General features: G+C 57.4%; 1 protein-coding gene across 2 annotated transcripts; it reads left to right on the forward strand.

The window, feature by feature from the left end:
• The first annotated feature begins 458 nt into the window (after window positions 1-458).
• On the forward strand, window positions 459-12,910 carry TXN2 (thioredoxin 2). Of its 2 annotated transcripts, XM_040490926.1 has the most exons (5): window positions 459-584; window positions 1,567-1,820; window positions 3,669-3,792; window positions 12,065-12,185; window positions 12,657-12,910. In XM_040490926.1, the coding sequence occupies exons 2-4, from the start codon at window positions 1,567-1,569 to the stop codon at window positions 12,176-12,178; spliced, it is 492 nt and encodes a 163-aa protein (XP_040346860.1). In that variant the 5' UTR covers window positions 459-584; the 3' UTR covers window positions 12,179-12,185; window positions 12,657-12,910. The 2 variants fall into 2 exon arrangements, with proteins under 2 accessions (XP_040346860.1, XP_040346859.1); XM_040490925.1 differs by having other exon boundaries at window positions 12,065-12,910.
• The last annotated feature ends 7,297 nt before the right edge of the window (window positions 12,911-20,207 follow it).

A 20,207-nucleotide genomic window follows, 5' to 3' on the forward strand; every position in this document is an offset into this window, starting at 1 on the left:
CTGTTATTTTCGGAAGACACTGAGGCAAAGGGGTGGCGGGTGGAGGAGTCTGCAAAACCCGGAACCACACCTCCCTCCCGCCCTTTCGCCCTTGGGTAACTCCCTCAAGCTCCCACTTCCTTCCTCCTCTTCTTCCGGACCCTCCTCGAGGGCCCGCCTGCCTTTTTCCGGCCCCTCCCCGAGGGCCACGCCTCTTCCGGTCTTTCCTCAAGGACCCGCCCCCTCTTCCGGTCGAGGGCGTCTTTCCTCAAGGACCCGCCCCCTCTTCCCCCCCCCCCCCCCGAGGGCCCGCCCATTCTCCCGGTTTTCCCTCCCAAGGACCAGCCCCCTCTTCCGTTGTCCCTCCCCGAGAACACCTCTCTTCCGGTCCCTAACTGAGGCTCCACCCCTTCCGGTGTGCCGTCGTCCGTCATCCCCATTGGTGGAAAATCAAGCCGCCCTCGGGTTGCGGAGAGCAATCCTCCAGGTTGTCTGTCCCCGGAAGTGATGCTCGAAAGGCCCTCCCCCGAGGAAGTGACGGCAGGAGTGCCCTTGACTGACGGGGAGGGCCGGGCCGTGCATCCCTCCGCTCGCGCTGCAGGGAGGTAGGAGGCTCGTGGGGGTGGATCTAGGTGGTGTCGCGGCGGAGGCAAGCTCCGGGTCTGTTCCTGCGCTGGCCGGCGGCCGACCGGGCGAAGACCCCGGGCGGGGGGACCTGTCCTCCGGAGGGCCGGGATCCCCGGCGGCGTCCGATTCCCCAGTCCCTCAACGCATGTCCCTTCTTTTTTATTCCCCCCCACACACTCCGGGTCCGGAACCTCTTGGTTCCCCCCACCTTGAATTGTTGCGATTCCTCTTTTCTGATCCTTTGATAACTCCCTCGTGCCTTAATTTCCCGTTAGAACACTCATTAAAATGAGTAATAAAGAATCTGCAGACGGCCTTGGGTTCCAGTGTTGACTCTCATTTAATAGGTTACTTTGGGCGTGTCACAATTTACCTGAGCTTCGGACTCCCTATCTGTAGTGTGAGCAGTACTGTAGAAACTTCCTCCTGGGTGATCTGGGAGAACTAAGTCCCCCTTGGCCCTTGGCAGGTTCTCCATGAATATATGTTCCTCCCTCCCTTCTGTTATAATTCTGAATATCCTGATTTCTCTTTTGTCATCAGCCCAATTTCCGAGTTGTGTTATGTGACTCCTGCTTTTTGATTCTCATTCTTCACTTAACCTCTATTCTAGAAATCTTTTTTTTTTTTTAAGTTTATTTATTTTGAGAGAGAGAGAGCGCGCGTGCGCGCGCGAGCGGGGAAGGGGCAGAGAAAAAGAATCCCAAGCAGGCTCAGCACCGTCAGCCTGGAACCTGTCAGAGCTTGAACCCATGAACCTGTGAGATCATGACCTGAGCGGCAACCAAGAGAGTTGGTCACTTAAACACTGAGCCACCCAGGCGCCCCCTCCTCTAGAAATCTTACATATTTCCTGGAATTCCTCCGGCCCTGAATGTTGAGCCCCCCAGTTCTCCCCAAATACCTTTCTTTTCCTGCGGTGTTGACTTCTCGAACTGTTCCTGCCTCTTTCCCTCACAGATGGCTCAGCGACTTCTCCTGAGGAGGTTCCTGGCCTCCATCATCTCCAGGAAACCGCCTCAGGGTCGGTGGGCACCCCTCACCTCCAGGGCCATGCGGTGCAGTCCTGGTGACCTCACAGTAACACCCAACCAAGCCCGGTCAATATACACCACCAGAGTCTGCACAACGACCTTTAATATCCAGGATGGACCTGACTTTCAAGACCGAGTTGTCAACAGTGAAACACCAGTGGTTGTGGATTTTCACGCACAGTGAGTCCCAGGGGTTGGCAGAAGACTGGGGTGTTGCTCGGTCAGGTATTTACTGAGTATCTGCTGTGTCTCAGTGCCATGTTCGATGCTTCTCAGATGTAGTCTCCTTACAGAGGCTGGTAAGACCCAGTCCCTGCCATCAAAGATTGAGTGCAGTCTGGTAAGACACACACTAGTAAACAGTCTTCAAAGCTCCCTGTCATTGGTGCTGAGAAACACTCATGTTCTGTATCTCGCTGCCCAAATGGCTGAGTCCCCTTCAGCTTGGACCAAAGCAGGAAAAAAATAGGGACCATCACATCATCTGGTTTGTGGTATATATCAATTCCTGGCCCTGCGGATAGGTTGATGTTTAACATCTTGCCGCCCAAACTGGGAAGGGCTGGCAAAAAGTTATCAGTGTCCCCACAGCGATATCCCAGCACGCAGGGGATGGGCAGGGTTTTCTTTTCAGTGCTGTACAAGTGTGTTTTAGGGATCCTTAAATGCCTCTAGCCTTCTAATTGTTAGCTTGGCTTTCTCATTTCCAGACTTTGGGTCCTAAGCAGCCACCTGGCTACCAAAGAACTGGACAGACCTGGCATAGCCTGAGTTACAAGCTGGGAGGCCTTCCGAACAAACGTCAGAAAGATTGTTTTGCCTTCTTTCCCACTCTCTCTGACTCACCACATGGCCTTGGGCGACTCACCACATTGCCTTGGTCAGGCAGTGTGACCTCCTTGTGCCTCCCTTTCTTCTTACAATAGGAGATAAGCTCTTGCAGACTGGGTTTTTAGGTGTTGTGAGTTCCTTAATTGAAATCCCCGAAGGGAAAGCGTTTTCAAGGCTGAGCATAAAATAGGGGTCATCAGCCAGGGGTTCGTGGAAGGCGGAGCTTTCTACCTCCCCTGTATAGTGAGCACTCCAGAGAGGACTTCCCAAATGAGTGATAAATGGGATGATGCCTCATTTCCTTCGACGAGGAAGTAAGACAGTGAGCTTGTTCATTCAGCGCCTGGCACTGTCCCTAGTGCTCCGGAGATGACAGCCTGTTCCCAAAGAGCTCACCACCCGAAGGGGAACAGCTGTGATCGGTACCGTGCTAGCACTTGACGCGGGGCCTGAGGGATCCCAGGATAACCAGGGCTGGAGGAAGACATTTGGAACACAACCTCGGGTTGTAGTTCCCGTGTGCCGCTCGCCAGATCTGGGACCACGCGCATGTTCCTTAACTTGTGTGCTCCTCAGTTTCTTAGGAAGGCGTGTTCTTTTCCTTTGTGGGGCTGAGGGTCCTGGGTGGTAAAAGCTGAGAAGGCCCTGGCGCAGTGACTAGCATGTTGTAGAAGCTCCCCAGCCACTGCTCTGTCCTCCCTGTAGTTGAGGGTCCGTGAAGCATCTAGAGTAACCCTGCAGCTTATAGAGTATGTTTATTCATGTTGCCTTAGTAGATTTCTCATTGCTGCTTGGAGAGACATGATCTCTCTTTCTCAAAAGAGGAAACCGAGGCCCCAGAACAGTGAGCTGATAGGTGAGGAGTCTTTGTTGGAACCCAAACCTTTTAACTTCACATCTCATATTTTTTTCTGTGACAGTGCAATTCTCTTATATCTATTGAAATAACCTTTATAAGAGTCTTCTGATGAAGACTGATTTAGAAGCCCGGGACCCCTGGAAATTCCCCCGCTGCAGAGTTCTGGCTTTATCATTTGACCTGTTGACGTTACAAGTTAATATTCAAACACTGTAAACAGAGCTAATAAGGGCAAAAGGCCCCTCAGAAAGATGTGGGTCAAGGGAAGTTTCTGGGGAGGCAGTAAATCAATTGCTGAGCACTCTTGTGACTGGATGCTTCCTTTCTCTCCTTCTGAGGTGGTGTGGCCCGTGCAAGATCCTGGGGCCAAGGTTAGAGAAGGTGGTGGCCAAGCAGCATGGAAAAGTGGTGATGGCCAAGGTGGATATTGACGACCACACAGACCTCGCCCTAGAATATGAGGTATGGATCGGCAGGGGATTGCCACAGTGCAGCTGGTGTGAGGGGTGCTTGGGCCCTACGATAGCAGGCGCGGGACACATCTTGGGGACCACCAGGCAGCCAGGAAGAAGTGTCTCGGTTTTTCCTAGAGCTCTCAGGAATTCAGAGCCCTTTGCAGATGTGACTCTGTTGACCCTCTGAGCCGCTTGTCTGTCTAGCCCACCTGTAGGAAGCGGGGTGTATGATCTAAAACACCAGGTTATCGTCTGAGTCTTGGGGCACTGACGCGCTCCTTCGTTCATGTTTTCATCCACGCACATACTCCGTCAGCCGTCATTCGGGAGCCCCGCAGTGAGCCGGGCATCCGTGATTCTCCACAAAGAAGATGAACACCTTGTGTCCAGCACCCCTAGTCTAGTCTAGCAAGAGAACAACAGGTAGACAGGTCATTTCAGCGTACGGTGAGAGGTGCTGACAGCAGAGGTGCACAAAGGAAGAAGGGACTGATTGTTGGGGTCGGGGGAGGGAATGCTTCCATTCTGGGGGACCTCTGACCGGGGCCATGAAGGATGCACAGAGAAGAAAGGCCAAGAGCACAGCACACACTGAGACAGGGTAGTCTAATGCATTTGGTTGGTCTCTGTGTGTATTTAACAGATGTGTGTTCAGAGTCTCTTAAATGCCAGGTGCTGTTACTTGGTTGTCAATATGACAGTGAACAAAGCTAACCCCCTCCCCCCCCCAAAAAAAACAGGATCGGCACGCTTTTTCTCTAAAGGACCAGGTGGAACATACTTGAAGCTTTACAGGGCATTGGTCTCTATTGCAAAAACTCAACTGCCATTGAAAGCAGCCAGAGATAGTGTGTAAACAAATGGGCGTACTTGTATGCCAGTAAAACTTTATTTACACAAACAGGCAGCAGGCTGGGTCTGGCCTATGGGATCCCTGCTTTAGGTAATAAGTGCTGTGGAAACAAATCAAGAAAATGAGGTGGGGCTGAACATGGGGCTGGGGAGGGTTTCGCTTTTTTTTTAATGTTTACTCATCTGAGACAGAGTGTGAGTGGGGGAGGGGCAGGGAGAGAGGGAGACACAAAATCCAAAGCAGGCTCCAGGCTGCCATCTATCAGCACAGAGCCCAACGCGGGGCTCGAACCCACAAGCTGTGAGATCATGACCTGAGCTGAAGTCGGACGCTTAACCGACTGAGCCACCCAGGCGCCCCATGGGAGGGTTTCTTTTTTTTTTTTTTTTTCCAACGTTTATTTATTTTTGCGACAGAGAGAGACAGAGCATGAACAGGGGAGGGGCAGAGAGAGGGAGACACAGAATCGGAAACAGGCTCCAGGCTCCGAGCCATCAGCCCAGAGCCTGACGCGGGGCTCGAACTCACGGACCGCGAGATCGTGACCTGGCTGAAGTCGGCCGCTTAACCGACTGCGCCACCCAGGCGCCCCCGAGGGTTTCATTTTTGAAAGGGTGTGGGGGCACCTGGCTCGATAGAATATGTGACCCTTGATCCTAGGGTCATGAGTCCAAGCCCCATGTCGAGTGTGGAGCTTACTTTTTAAAAAATAAATAAAAATAGAAATAAGTAAATAAAAAATAAAAGGGTGGGTTAGGGAAGGTCTCTGAGAAGCTGACATCTGAGCAAAGATCTGGAGGGAGGAAGGAAATGAAGCAAGCAGCTCTTTGGAAGAGTATTCTGAGGCAGAGCAGACATCAAATGCAAAGGCCCTGGGGTCAGGGTGAGCACAGTTTGCTCACAGAATAGCAGTGCCTGTGTGCCCGGAGCAGAAAATGAGTGGGGTGTGGGGGCATCTTCTGGGCCTCGGAGACCACAACAGCTGGAGAAAGGGGAGAGATGTACTGCGGCTGGATGGCCAGCGTGGGGAACTGAGCAGAGAGTGAGAGCACAGGCCACTGGGGGAGTTGACTGTGGCCAGACGGGAAGGGGTGCCGATCGAGTTTGTAAGTCCAGGCTCAGCGCCCCCCCCCCCCCGCCCCCGCCCGAGCCCAGCTCAAGTAGAGATGCCGTCTCCAGCCAGTCCCCAAGGGGACGGGGGTGTGCATAGGCTGGCTGCCTGCTGCACTGGGGTGGCAGTGATCCCCCCGCCAGGAAATCAGGCTGCCCCAACCAGAGGGAAAGGAAATAGGTGCCGGGCAGGCAAAGCCACCGATGGTCACTGCAGATGAGTGAGGGGGTGTAGGACTGCCTGTGGCGCTGAGTGACTGAGGGCGCCTTACGAGGGCTGGCGCAGGGGAGAGGGATGAGTTACTACTTTGATGTTCTGTTTTGTCTTTTTTTTTTTTTTTTTTTTTTTAAGTAAACGATGTCCCTATTTGGGGCCCGAACTCACAACCCTGAGGTCAAGAGTGGCATGCTCTACTGACCGAGCCAGCCAGGCATCCCAAGTTACTGTGTTTGAAAGCTCTGTCACTGAGCGTTCAGTCAAGGGGGTACTTACTGGCCATTCAGATGCCCCTACCTTTCTCCTACTTGTCCGTCCCTCCCCCAAGGCCCGCGACAGCTGTGGGGGTGAGCTGAGGGCTGGAGCTCCCAGGACATTCCCAGGGCGAGGGGCGGGCATAAGATGTCTTCGGCTAACTCCTGCCGCCATGCCAATCAGCCTCAGCCAGTAGAACTTTTTAGCAGACATGCCCTGAGCGCCAGCCATGTTCCGGGAACCGTGGTTAACCGGTACAGATGTGAAGAAGAATAATCCAGTTCCCGCCAACAGGGCCCCCCCCCCCGGGTGGTGAGGTTCCCAAGACCACCCCCACCTGCATTCCAGGGAGCCTGGTGGTTAGGGCTGGGCACTGAGGTCCTGTGGTCAAGCCTGGAAAGTGTATGTGGACTTGGGTCCTCTTGTAGGACCTTCTCGCTCCTCCCTCTGTCCACTGCCCAGATCTCGTGGGTCACATCAGCTGGTCCCAGCCTCCTTGTTTTGCCAAGCCCTGGGCAGAGGTCACTGCAGGGCTGAGGAAGCTCCAACAGGGACTTTCCTGACCCCCTTTCCTTCCTTCCTTCACACCTGTTCTTTTGGAGGAGAGCCAGAGGACAAAGACGTTTCAGCTGAGAGATCCAGGGTACCTCCTGGGACAGCTTCCTCCTTTTCCGAGTGTTGGATGAACATGTGGTAGAAACTGCTTTAAATGGTGTTCAGGGAGGGGCGCCTGGCTGCTCAGTCCACAGAGCATGTGGCTCTTAATCTCAGGGTCCTGAGTTCAAGTTCCACGTTGGGCTCAGAGCCTACTTTAAAAAAAGGGGAAAAAAATTGTTTTCAGGGAATTTGGTCCCTCTCTCCAGGCTTTCCTGAACCTCCCCTCGTGCCCAGCACATGCCCTCGGGCCAAGTCTCCTCCCTCAGGCACCACACTTCTGCTTCACTCAGCTGACCACCCTGGACCCCCACGGTCTCCCAAAGCACAGGGAAGGGAAAGACTCGGGGCTTCGGTAGTTTTAGGGTACCCCCCCACACCACCACCACCCGATCGTGCACTGCCCTGGCTTGGCCAGACGAAAAGCTCTCTGCTCTCCGTCTCCTCGTCCCTGCTGCCTGGCTGTGCATTCCGTACAGACCTTGCCAGCTACTGGGGGCAGAGAGTGGATCCAGATGTGGACCCTCGAAGCTTTATGCTTTCCTCTGGCTTCACACTTAGAGCTGTTATACTTTTATTTTCTCCTCGTATGGAGAAGGCCCTTTAAAAACATTAGGAAAACAGCCAAGTAGTTAATCAGGGGGAAAGTCCGCTGTCATCTTACTGCCCCAGATACAACCACTGTCACCATCTTGGGTGGTGTTTTAAACTCGTTTAAGGTTTCATTTGAATTATTTTTCCTTTTAATGTTTCGTATAACCTCATAGTTCACTGAGTATTGCTATTTCATATTATTATGAATATGTAGCTAGAAGCGATCGTTACCGTATCTCCCCGCTTTGCAAGTCTTCTAAATCAGTGCTTTGCAAACATGAATACGATCTGGGATGTTGCTTAAAAGCAGATTCTGATTCAGTAGGTGTAGGAAGAGCCCAAGATTCTGCTCTTCCGACCAGCTTCTAGGTGAGCACTGCCAGCAGCGTGGAAACAAAACATCGAGAAGCAAAAGTTGGAAAGTCCTGTGCTGACCTTCTGGGGGCGTGCAGGGGTCCCGCCAGATGGTGTCCATCTCGTGGGTCTTGACAATGTACACGCATCCGCCGTTACAGTTGTGTGCGGAATAGCGTCACCGTCTTACAAATCCCCTTGGGTTCCACCTTTTCCTTTTTTTTCCTCCTCCCCCGGTGCCCCTGACAACCACTGATCTTTTTTACTGTCCCCATAGTTTTGCCTTTTCCAGAACATCATAGAGTTGGATTTGAGTTTTTCAGTAATAGCTTTGTGCCAGAACCCTCCCGTGTCCAAAGGCTTCTCATTTGAAACGTGCAGTGTGACACCACTGGGAGCCTCCCAGGCTGGAGGCTGCCCAGCTGCCCGTTCATCCTCGCCCTGCTGGGACCCGGTAGCTCTTAGGCCAAGGGATGGCTCAGCTTGATCACAGACAGCAAAGTCAGACAGATCCCACGACAGATCCCAGCTCCCGCCCTTCCTCATTCAGTGCTTGTGCCTCTGTCTTCTCCTCTTCAAAGCGACCCCACCTCGAGGCAAGAACTTACGAGGTAGCCTACGCAAGCGGTTGGTGTCGTTCCTGACCCTTAAAGGAGCCCCCAGTAGGTAGCAGCCTCGGTGACAGTGGTCTTTTCCTTTGCATCAGTTCCGCAGTTAGCTGAGGAGGAGGTGGCCAGCCTCCTGTGACATCTAGCGCTGTGTCTGTCCCTCAGTAGGTCCTCACAGGTGGAGGAGGTTGGGGGGGGGGGAAGGGGGAGACTGAGCAGGGACACTGAGCTCAGTCGCACAGGGCGAGCCACTGGGCTGCAGGTTGGTGGGGACGGACCACACACACACACACACACACACACACACACACACCCCACCCTACCCTGAATTCTCAGGGCATCGGGTCCAGCCTGGAAGGCTCCTGGTGGTGCCACAGAGCAGGAGGAGAAGCAGCGCATCTTCGCGCGTCTGTTCATCTCTCTCCTGGCCCCTCGGTCCCTTCAGCGCTGCCAGAGTTGGGAGGGAAGCAGCATTCTTGGTCCGCCACGGCCCCTCTTGCACTTGGATCACATTCTACAGGCGTGTGCCAAGGACCTGTGCGCTTCCATGTAAGGCCGGGTTTACAAGCACCAGCCCCTCCTTGGGGCGCCTGGGTGGCGCAGTCGGTTAAGCGTCCGACTTCAGCCAGGTCACGATCTCGCGGTCCGTGAGTTCGAGCCCCGCGTCGGGCTCTGGGCTGATGGCCCAGAGCCTGGAGCCTATTTCCGATTCTGTGTCTCCCTCTCTCTCTGCCCCTCCCCCGTTCATGCTCTGTCTCTCTCTGTCCCAAAAATAAAATAAACGTTGGAAAAAAAAAAAAAAAAAAAACAACCACCAGCCCCTCCTGATTTGTGAGCCAAACTCCGGATCCGCAAAGCCACCTCAGGGGAGGGAAGTCCCATCACACCCCAGGTGCCACAGCAGTGTCCCGGAAAAACTGGCTTCCTGCAAGCCCATTGCTCTGCGCGCCTGTGCGATTTGGACTCACGCTTGGAAGAATGCCCTTGGTCAGTAATGACCAGGCCTCGGACTGTCTGTGGTACACCTGACCGCAGTGTGGCTGTGCACGTGCGTGCACGCGTGTGAACACACAGGTGTGATCGTGGTGGGACTTGTGAAGTTCTTGAAAACTGAGTCCCCCTCCAGGCCCCACAGTGAGCGTCGTCCCGAGAGGACACGCGAAAGCAATCAGACTACTTCTCGTACAATGACACACAGCTTATTTATTTATTTAGAGAGTGAGAGAGTACACGCGGGCAGGGGAGAGGCAGCGAGCAGGAGACAGAATCCTAAGCAGGCTCTGAGCTGCCAGCACAGAGCCCGATGCGAGGCTTGAACACTCAAACCGAGAGATCATGACCTAAGCCAAAACTAGGAGTCAGATGCTTAGCCCACTGAGCCACACTTAGCCCCTGACACACAGCTTTTATATCGGTTGGAGAAACGGGAGGGGAGGGGATCCAGTTAGTGAGTGCTTGAGCCTGGTGCCTCAGTTGAATGGCTGGATTTGAGGCACCCTAGCTGCCCTCACAGGCCACTAGAGGGCGCATAAGACCACAGCTCTGGGGGTGCGTGGCTGGCTCAGTCAGTGAAGTGTGGAACTTTTGGTCTCTGGGGTTATGAGTTCAAGCCCCCATGTTGGGTGTAGAGATTACTTAAGATAAAATCTTGGGGCGCCTGGGTGGCTCAGTCATTGAGTGTTCCGACCTCAGCTCAGGTCACGATCCAGCAGTTCGTGAGTTTGAGCCCCGCATCAGGCTCTCTGCTGTCCGCACGGAGCCCACTTCAGATCCTCCTCCGTCCCCCTCTCTCTGTCCCTCTCCTGCTCACCCTCTCTCAAAAATAAGCAAACGTTTAGAAATATATATTTTAAATTAAATTAAGTTAAAATTAAATCGTTTGGGGCACCTGGGCGGCTCAGTCAGTTAAGCATCTGACTCTTGATCTCCACTCAGGTGTTGATCTCAGGGTCGTGACTTGAGGCCCTGCGTTGGGCTCCAATCTGGGGGTGGAGCCTACGTGTTCCATGTGTGCACACGCACACCCCAAACGACTGGTTGTGCAGCCCGGCCGGAGCAAGTTTCTCTGGGCCCTGCCTGTGCCTGGAGACCCTAAGAGCCACATTCCGGACCTTTGTACTTCATGCCGCCTCCCCTGCCACAGTCGTGAACGACAAGGACGGGAGCCAGTGGTCGGGCCACGGGCAGTGGCACACGTGGTCCGCCCCCTGCCGGATGGGTCTGAGGAGCATATCAGCTGCCACCGCATCAGCCCCCGGACAGCCCTCAAAAGGGCCGGGAGGGACTAACCGGAATACGGACTTTGTCGTATTACCTGCCGCGTTTGTCCACCCAGAGCCAGTTAGCGGAGGCCAGGGCCTGCCACACGGTCGGGAGCGAGTGGTAGCACCGCCCGAGGTATGAGCTCGGGCCGCTGTGGCCTGTGGTTCTCTTGTAAGCGACCCGTGCACGGTGTGAACGTTCTAACCCCAAAGTCTGGTTTCCCAAGATGACTCACGGGCAGGATGCGCTCAGAATCCCGAAGACGGGGTGTGTTTGTGTAAATTGCCGTTGTTACTTTGTAGTTAACATGTGTAAGAAAAGTCTGTTTATCTTGTTCTGTGTATCCATTTTTTTTAAAAATGTCTACAAACGTCAGGCAGGGAGCCCAGGCGGCAGAAAATGCTAGATGCCAGGGTGCAGCGGGCCTCATTGACATGCCGTGTAATCTGCACAGGTCCCCCGAGGGAACTTGAGAAAATGCTTCACAGGCCAAGAATGTTGCCCCCGACCCCCCTAATAAGTAAACATCGGATCGTGTGTAGCTGAGCCCCTCCTCCCACGCTGTCCAGTAGGAGTCCATGAATTTCTGGACCCTGCTAACCGGCCACGGCAGCGAGCCGACGTGGCTCCTGCGTTAGACTTTTCTGCCATGCTCTCTGCAGCCACCGTTTGTTGAGCGCCACTGCATACCAGGCCCTCTGCCAGGTCCTAACACTCGATGTGCCTGCCAGGCGCAGGGCGCCATGTGCATCATCCCACGCAGCCCCCAAGCCCAGCACGAATGCCTCCGGTGGCTCCGTTTTGCTGATGAGGACACGGAGACGGTGATGAAGTGGCTCCCCCAGAGTGGCCGCATCCAGAGCCTGAGCTCCTGACCACTCAGCTTTGCATCTGGATGGTTTGTCCTAAACCTTCAAGGGAGACCCTTTGGTCCCCGTTTGACAGAAGAGGGCACCGGGGCTGTGGAGGTGGCACGGCCTACCCGCGAGGGGCCAAGCCAGGCCACGGACCCCAGTCTCTGGGTCTTCCCTCCTCGGGAAGCTTCTCTGGGCTCCTCAGCCACGCCCCGCCCCCAGCCCCGGCCTGCAGCTGCACGGACGGGTTATTTTCATCTCTCCTGTCATTGCAGCCAAACCACTGGGCCAGTGAGTCAGTCGTGCGGTTGGGGGAGGAAGGGGACCACGGGGAGCCCGCAGTGGAAAAGTCTCCCCGGCGGGTGGACCTCCAGGCCCCGCAGGACCCCTGCACCAAGAGGAGGGGCCGTGCCCGCCTCCTGGGCCGTCAGTGCCCCGCGGGAGCCACCGGCCTTCTCCACAAAGGCTTGGGAGTGGCGGTCGAGAGGAGTTCACCTCCCCTTGTCTCCTGCACCCAGGTGTCCGCCGTGCCGACCGTGCTGGCCATCAAGAACGGGGATGTGGTGGACAAGTTCGTGGGCATCAAGGACGAGGACCAGCTGGAGGCCTTCCTGAAGAAGCTGATTGGCTGACACGCAGGGAAGAATCCTGGTGGCCCTTGCCCACCTGGGCCCCGGGGTTCCAGGAGGGCCCCCGCTACAGCTCAGACCTTCTGTGCCGGCCCTTCCTGCCTCCTCCCTTCTGTCCAGCCCCTGTGGACCCGTGCTTTGGAGACCAGGCCCCCAAACCCTGGGAGCCTCCGGGGCTTCCGGGCCGGCTGACTGCCACTGACCTGGGGACAGCCGTCTTCCCACCCACTCTCTCTTGCCTGCTCCCACCAGGGCTCGCCTCAGTTCCCCCAGGATGCTGGAGAGAGCCCCAGGCCGGCCAGCCCGCGGTGCACCGGGCCAATGGCGGCTGCGTGTCCCTGGCCCCTTCCGATCTGCACCCCGGTGCCTGGCCCATCTGCCTCCTGCAGTTTTTCTTCCCTGCTGCTGTTTTGTAAAATAGAAGAGGAAAAAAGAAACCCAAACAAGTGAGAGTAATATATAATTCTCTCATTTTTTGTAGGTCTGTAATAAAGAACTTTATGTGATCCCTTCTACCTCCTGCTGTGAAGAACAGACCCTGGGCCCCACACTAAATTACCCTGTAGCCACTGGCCGGAGCGCGCGGGTGCCAGCCACCAAAGAGCCACCTTCCTTCCTTCCCAGGCACCAGGGCGGAGAGCATGCACTGGGCAGAGTGACAGGGGAGTCAGGCCCCTGCCTCTGGAAGCCTCACTGTGAACAAACCGGACCAATAAAGCCAGGGTTTGCTCTGTCGACAGCTTCTGTTCTGTCTGAGCTCCGGGAGCACTTGTGTCCCCTTCCCGGGCTGGCCTGCTGTCCCTGCTTCCTCTGACTCTCCGCCGCCCTCTTGCCCTCGGCCAGCCTCTGCTGTTACTAACAGTGCTGTCAGTCGTGGCCGCTGTCCCGGTGCCACCTTCACACACAAGGCAAGAGGGCGCTTCCTGTCCCGTTACGCAGATAAGGACACGGGCTCATAGGGCGCAGAGCCCGGGTTTGTGCCCAGGCGTGGTTGCCTCTGAAGCCTGGGCTCTTACACCCGATCCGCTGGATGCTTCTAGCGCTTCCTTCTCTGCCAACGGGCACAGGGCCACTCCCGCGGCAAGCCCGGCCCCCTGAGGGAGCTGGGCCGGCTGTTCCCTGTGTGTGCCACAGGACCTCCTCCGCCTCGGCCAGCCTCTCCGCCCCTTCCTGTTCCCGGCTCCCCTTGGCCCGCGGAGCAAGGTGCCAGCCCAGAACGCCCGCCCTCTATCTCCCTCCTGGGGCCAAACAGCCCTCAGGCTCAGTTGCCCAGCCAAGGCGCCGGCATCCTGGGAGCCGTGGGCGCTCAACACCGGGGACACCCTTGCCCTCGGCCCTGGGGTGCCGTGACCACTCCTGTGTGCTTTGTCCTCGATGGCTCTCGTGTTCCTATCGAAACCGCGTGAGCACCGCCTGGGGAAGGCCGCTGTGGCGGAGGCAGGAGAGCCGGGCCGCCCCGGGAGCGGCCAAAACCACAGACCGGGACCTGTCACAGGCGTGCGGAGGCCAGATAAACCAGCACCTGGCGGTAGCGGAGGGAGGCCAAGGGCCGCGGGGCAATGGGCAGTAGCAGCCAGTGCCCGGAGGGCGCTCACGGGGCGCCGGGCCTCGTTCTGGGCTCCTGACCCCTCGGTGGCCGCACGGGGTTAGCGTCCTCGTCAACATTCCCTTTTACACGTGGGACCGACTCAGAGGTTGAGGCCCTTGTCCAAGATCACGAAGCCCACGGGCCCCCGGGCCAGGGATCGAGGCGGGGCAGGCTGCACCTGTACCTCTCCTGTCATCCTCCAGAATGTAGCGTATGATCTGAGTCCCACAGCCCACGGGGCAGACGGGCCGGGCGGCGGCTCACTTTACAGAAGAGGCGCTGATGCAGACATTGAATAACTTGCACAGACGCCCGGTGAGTAAGGTGGGGGCAGGCAGGGCTCGGAGTTCAGGGTCGGGGCGCCGTGACTCCCGCGCCCGGGCCCCTCCCCGCGTGCCCCGCTGCCACTCCTTAAAAGGCGCCCTCTGCCAAGCAGTTTCCACACTCATTACCTCACTCCATTCCTCTCTTGTGAGGCAAGCATTATTCCCAAATTACAAGTGCAAAAGCCAATTCAGAGAAATTGACTTACCCAAGGTCATGTCTAAAAAGTGATGATGCCACTTGTGAACCCGGGTGGGGGTCCGGCCTCTCCACCCCCCGGCAGGTGTGAAAGGCTGGCGAAGGCCTCGGGGCCTGGGGGCAAGGCCTCTGCGCTGCCCCGAGCTCCCTCTCCTTAAAAGGTGTGCCGCGGCGGGAGGTGAGCCGGTGGCCTCCGCCATCCCAGGCTGGCAGGCTGTGCCGGTGCGGCTGTTCAGGCCATGAGTCACTGGCTGCGAGCACAGAACCCTCAGGGTGATCCCATTTGACTCATTCCACAGCGCTGACCTCACCGGGACGCTGCTGGCTCTGCATCATGGCCCCGCTCTTGCCCTTCTGGGCACCTCCTCAGGCTCCCGGGCTCCGGGGATTGGCGGTGCAGCTACAGGGCCCGGTGGTCCCGCTGCGGGGCCGGGGGGGGGGGGGGGGGGGCCCGGCGCCGCCCTCAGAAACACACACGCCCTCCGGGAAGGCGGGCACGGCCACGTGCATTTGGGGCCCCCCAGACATCCCAGGGGCGGCATCTTTACGTGCATCCTCCCGAAGCCTGAAGTCAGGGACGGAAGCTCGTTTGCCGTGCTGTCCGCGTGTTCTCCGCTACGATCCCCTGCGCTCCCTGCCAGGCCGGAGTTCTCCCCATTTCTCAGAGGAGGACACTGAGGCCGGAGTGATGGCCGTGGAATGGCTGAGCCAGCAGGAGGGCGCGCCATCAGAGTGCGCCAGCGGGTCTCGGAAGCATTTGGATGGGGAAGGAAACCGACCGTGCCCTCCAGAAGCTCGCAGAGCAAGGGGCTGCGGGCCACCCCGGAAGTCTCCCTCAGAGGGGCACCAGGAGGGTGACTTACCCAGGTCACAGCCCATTTGCGATAGGGACGTGAGGCCAAGGGCCCCGACCTCGGCCAGCCCTAACATGAAAATGAGTCACAGCCTTCCCTTCCCTCGGCTTCGGGAGAGGTGGGGAGCACGCCGTGGCTCTGAGGAGGAGGCCAGTCTCTGGAGCCGGGACCAGTCGGGTCAAGGGGATGTTGACCGTGCTGCCGCTGCCCTTCCCGCCAGTCCCTGCCCAGGGCGAGGGGCTCAGCCCCTGCCCCAGACCCCCCGGGGAAAGTTTCTCCGGAAGGTGAAGGCAGTTCTGGCCAGGCCGCCGGAAATACCTGATGTGTGGGCCCTGACCTGGGAGGGCCCAGAGAACAATGTTGGGGCCTTGGTGGCCGGCAGGATGCTGTGCGGCCAGCGAGGCCTCCAGGCACGCTGCCCCGGTTCCTCTCCGCGGCCTGGAACACCGGCCGCAGGCCTGACCCTGAACCCCGGGCGCCGGCGCTGGCTTCCGTGGCTCCGCCAGAAGCCGGGACCACGGGTGGTTCCAAGGCGCTTCACCTCTCCAACCACCTTGGGAGCCAAGGGCTGGCAGCAGCCACCCCACAGGGGTGTAAGGAGGGCAGGAAGAATCAGATCTGGGTTCAAGTCCTGACCCTGCCCACCTACTAGTCGCGTGGCCTGGGGCGCCTCGCCGCCCCGTTCTGATGCCCAGCTGTGACATCAGTACAGTGAGGCGACGGTGGGTGGCTCTCTCTGAGGGCACATTAGCGTGCGTCACGTCACTGAGCCCTTCTCCACGACCCCGGGACGCCCGGTCTTCTGTCACCACTTTACCGACGAGGAAGGCGAGGCCCAGAGCACTTGAGCCTCAACAGGTGTCGGGGCTCGGCTCTGAACTCGGGCGTGTCTGATCCCCAAGTCTCTGGGTCCTTAGCCATTGGCTCTACTGCTTTCCCTTGGGGACAAGGTGCGGCACCGTTTTGAGCCTCAGTGGCGCCATCTGCAAGCTGGGCCGGTAACCACCACTCCAGAATGAGGTCACGGTGAGGCATGTAGAAGCATTCCGGGCCCTAGCTGGAGCCCAGAAAGTGTCCGTGGCTTTGCCTTCCCACTCCCCCCGCCCCACCCCTGCCCCACCCCTGCCGCGCACCCCCCACCCCTCCCCCCAGTTCCATCTTAAACAGGAAGCACCAGGTTTCCTGAGATAAGGACCCAGCACTTCACCGTGGGTGGGGCCCGTCCTCACATTAGGCTGTGGGCATTTGGCTCCCTGTCCTGGCCCCCACCCTGCCGCCACCTCCCTCCTGCTCCAGCGCTGGCTCAGCGGTGCCTGTGGCTCGGGCAGCCCCGAGGAGCTGGAGGTGGTGACCTCACCCTCGGAGAATGCCCACTGGAATTCGCCCTGAGTCTGGTCCCCTGCGCTCCGGGCCTCCCCTCTGGCTCCTGCCTCTAAGCCAGCCGGCCCCCCACCCCCACCCCCCCACTGCACGCGGCTGCCAACTATTAATTGGGGGTGAGCTGGTCCCCCGCCGCCTGCCTTCTGGGTAGCCCCAGGCAAGGAGCTGGCTCTCTCTCCTCTGCAGCCTTCCTCAACCTCCCAGCAAGGAGGCAGTCCAGCACTGATCCTTGCGCCACCCAAATCTAACCCGCCCAACGCCCACCCACCAGGGGTCGCCACTGTTGTTCCCATTTCACATAGAAGGAAACTGAGACCCAGAGACATACCCTAGGAAATGGGCCCCGGGGTGGCCTGGCCTAATCCCCATCCTCCCCCTCTGCCACACCGCTGTCCCCAGGAGGACCAAAGGATCCCTCGTCTTATGCCAAGAGTGGGGATTTTGAGCCTCTCTCTTTTATCTGCCTCCCCCCCCCCCCACCAACCCCTGGCCAGAGGCAGAAGATCCCCTTTCCTCAGGATCTACTCCTGAGGCCGGAATAGTCTCTCCAGTCCCAGCCTCCCCCGCTCCGACCTCAGCCCGCTGGCGTCTGTGAGCGCCTCGCTCGGCCTGGTGTGGATGCCCCAGAACATGCATGTCAGGAAGACAGGGTGTGGACTGACTGCACATCCTCGTGGGGAGGAGGGGACATTCAGACAGGTTTTGTCTGGAAGAACGGAAGAGAAGTTAGCCTGAAGAGAGAGCAGTGGGAGGAGCAGGGGGGTAGCATGTGCAAAGGTACGGAGGTGGGAAGGTACCTGATCGGTCCAAGGACGGAGGCTGGGATGCAGGAGGCCGGGTGGGGCCTTGCAGATGGCCACCTTCCCGCTGTGCCCTCACATCGTCTTTGTGCCCATAGATTCCTCGGGTCTCTTTGTCCAAATTTCCCTTTCTTGTAAGGACACCAGTCCAAATGGGCTGCGGCCCGCCCTAACGGCCTCATTTGAACCTTATCACCTCTGTAAAGACCCATCTCCAAATATAGTCACCTTCTAAGGTGCTGGGGGTTAGAGCTTCAACAGGTGACGTTTGGAGGGGACACACTCAGCCCATAAAAGCCCATTACATAGTTTAATAATAATGGACAGCATGGAGGTTCCAGGCCCTGTCCTAAACACAGTTGTTAACTCCTTCAATGCTCACATAACCCTAGGGGGTAGGTTCCAGTATGGGCTCCAGTTTGTGAGTGGGGAAATTGAGGCACAGAGGGCTTTCATTATGATCCCAGGTCACACAGCTAGGAGGGTGCAGAGCCAGGATGTGGACCCCACAGTCTGACTGGGCGCCCCACTCTTCACTGTCCCCTAGATCCTTACCAGGACCTCAGAGCGGCAACTCACTGCATTCCTGCAACCCAGACCCCCGGAAGTCCCTCAGCTAAAGTCACATCATTAGCCTTTCCCCCACTGTCCCACACTTAGCTATTTTCCGGCTAGAATTTCCGTCCATTATTAACGAGATTGGAATGAACGAGTTTGAGCGTAGAGCTTCTTTCTTGTTTTCAACTTTATAGGTGCGGGATCCCCAGGGCAGAGGGAGCCTCTTGCTGTTGCTGAGGGCCTGGGAGGCGTGTCCCCAGGGCTGAAACGTGAGCCGGGTTCCCTCCGTGCACCGGCACCTCCTACCTGCCGGTTTACTTTGGGGGAGGGGAGGCTGAGCCACAGGAATGTCAGCAGACCTGCCCCACCTCCAGCCCCCTTTTTGTCCAGCCACATCTGCCTTAGAAAGTTTCTGGCACCAGTTATACTCCAAGTATAATTTTGTCTGGAATATTATTATTATTATTATTATTATACAGAAATTTCTAGGCCCCCAATTCTGGCGTTCCTGAGAACGTGAGCCCTTCATATGAGGATCAGGTTGTGGTTATGCATCTAGGACGGGTCCTGGGTCTGGGGTGGGGCCTGGGGATGTGCATTTTTAAAGCCCTAGAGATTTGGATGCAGCCGATCCTGGACTTTAAGAAAATGCCCTTGCTGGGCGCCTGGCTGGCTCAGTCGGTTAAGTGTCTGGCTTCGGCTCAGGTCATGATGTCACGGTCCCTGACTTCGAGCTCCTTGTGGGGCTCCGTGTGGACAGCTCAGAGCCTAGAGCCTGCTTCTGGATTCTGTGTGTGTGTCTCTCTTTCTCTGCACCTCCCTGGCTCACACTCTGTCTCTCTCTCTCCGTCTCTGTCTCTCTCTCTCTCTAAAAGAAGCATTAAAAAAAATAAAATAGGGGCGCCTGGGTGGCGCAGTCGGTTGAGCGTCCGACTTCATCCAGGTCACGATCTCGCGGTCCGTGAGTTCGAGCCCCGCGTCGGGCTCTGGGCTGATGGCTCAGAGCCTGGAGCCTGTTTCTGATTCTGTGTCTCCCTCTCTCTCTGCCCCTCCCCCGTTCATGCTCTGTCTCTCTGTCCCAAAAATAAATAAACGTTGAAAAAAAAAATTTAAAAAAAAAAAATAAAATAAAATAAAAAGAAAGGAAGAAAGAAAGAAAGAAAAAGGAGAATGTCCTTCCTGTGACCAGAGCCCTCTCCAAGCCCATTCTACTGCACTCTTCCTTGAGCAGCCTTCCATGTCCCTTCCATGTCCCTTCCATGTCCCCCTTCCCCTGGGGCCAGGCACAGAGGAGGAGCACAGGAATCTGCAACGTGAATGAATGAATGAATGAATGAAGCATATAACCTTACCAAGGAGTTGTTCTATGCCAGGCCCTGTTCCTGGTCTGGTCCCCATCCTTATTCCACGGCCCAGACCCCACTGCCAGGGTCCCCCTCTCCACACCAAGGAGGCCTGGCGGGGCCCCAGCACCTCTGTCACCGGAGGCATCACTGAGTCTCTGAGCCACCCGTGCCCTCCCTCCCCGTGAAGCAAGCGTATTCATGACTCCCGTGTTCTTTCCCATATTCGCTTTTCCATCTAATGGGGGCCTGGTGGTGTTGAGAGAAGGGAGGAAGGGCCATCGCATCTGGATGAGGAGAGGAAAATGGAAGCCCAGAGAGGGCAGAGGCCTTGCCTGGGGGTCAACTATTTCTAAAGGAGGTGATGAAGGCAGGAAATAGTCCCCCAGGGGTCCCTTCCCCCTGCTCAGTCCCTGGACCCAGGAGAGACCCTCCTTCCTTCCACGGCCAGCTCAGGAATGACTACACAGAACAGTGGCCGCGGTGGGCCTGGCTGCCCAGAGGGCCTGGTGTTTGCTCAGTGCTGGCCCTGACCACTGAGGCACAGCCAGGCCAAATTCAGGGCTGCAAGGCTCAGGCCACAAGAGCAAGTCTCTTCCCCAGCAAAGGCCTGGGGGACGCCGGGGGTGGGGGGCAGGCCCGGGCACCCCCTCTCCTGGTGTAGCCCCCACAGACTCGGGGGACCAGGCAGAGAACTGGCTTCTCTGGACAGCGGCCCAGGAGGATGAGGCCGGCAGGGCCGGGCAGCCTGGGAAGGTGAAGCTGTTTGTGCACACGAGGCCCAGGCTCCCGCCCTCATCACTCGGGCGGGCTTGGCCTCTGCTGCCTCCTCTCTGGAGGCCGCGTTTCCCAGAACTCTGCTCTCCCCATGTCATGAACCTCAGGGCCAGAAGCCCCCAGAGACCAGTTTCCACCCCCGGGTTTAGAGAGGAAGCCAGGCCCGGCAAGGGGAGGAGGTAGGGGCCGGCGAGGAGTGGCTGAATCAGG

This window comes from Herpailurus yagouaroundi, unplaced genomic scaffold (assembly GCF_014898765.1).
Source record: "Herpailurus yagouaroundi ecotype Mexico unplaced genomic scaffold, PumYag 182, whole genome shotgun sequence".
Taxonomy (NCBI): Eukaryota; Metazoa; Chordata; class Mammalia; order Carnivora; family Felidae; genus Herpailurus; species Herpailurus yagouaroundi.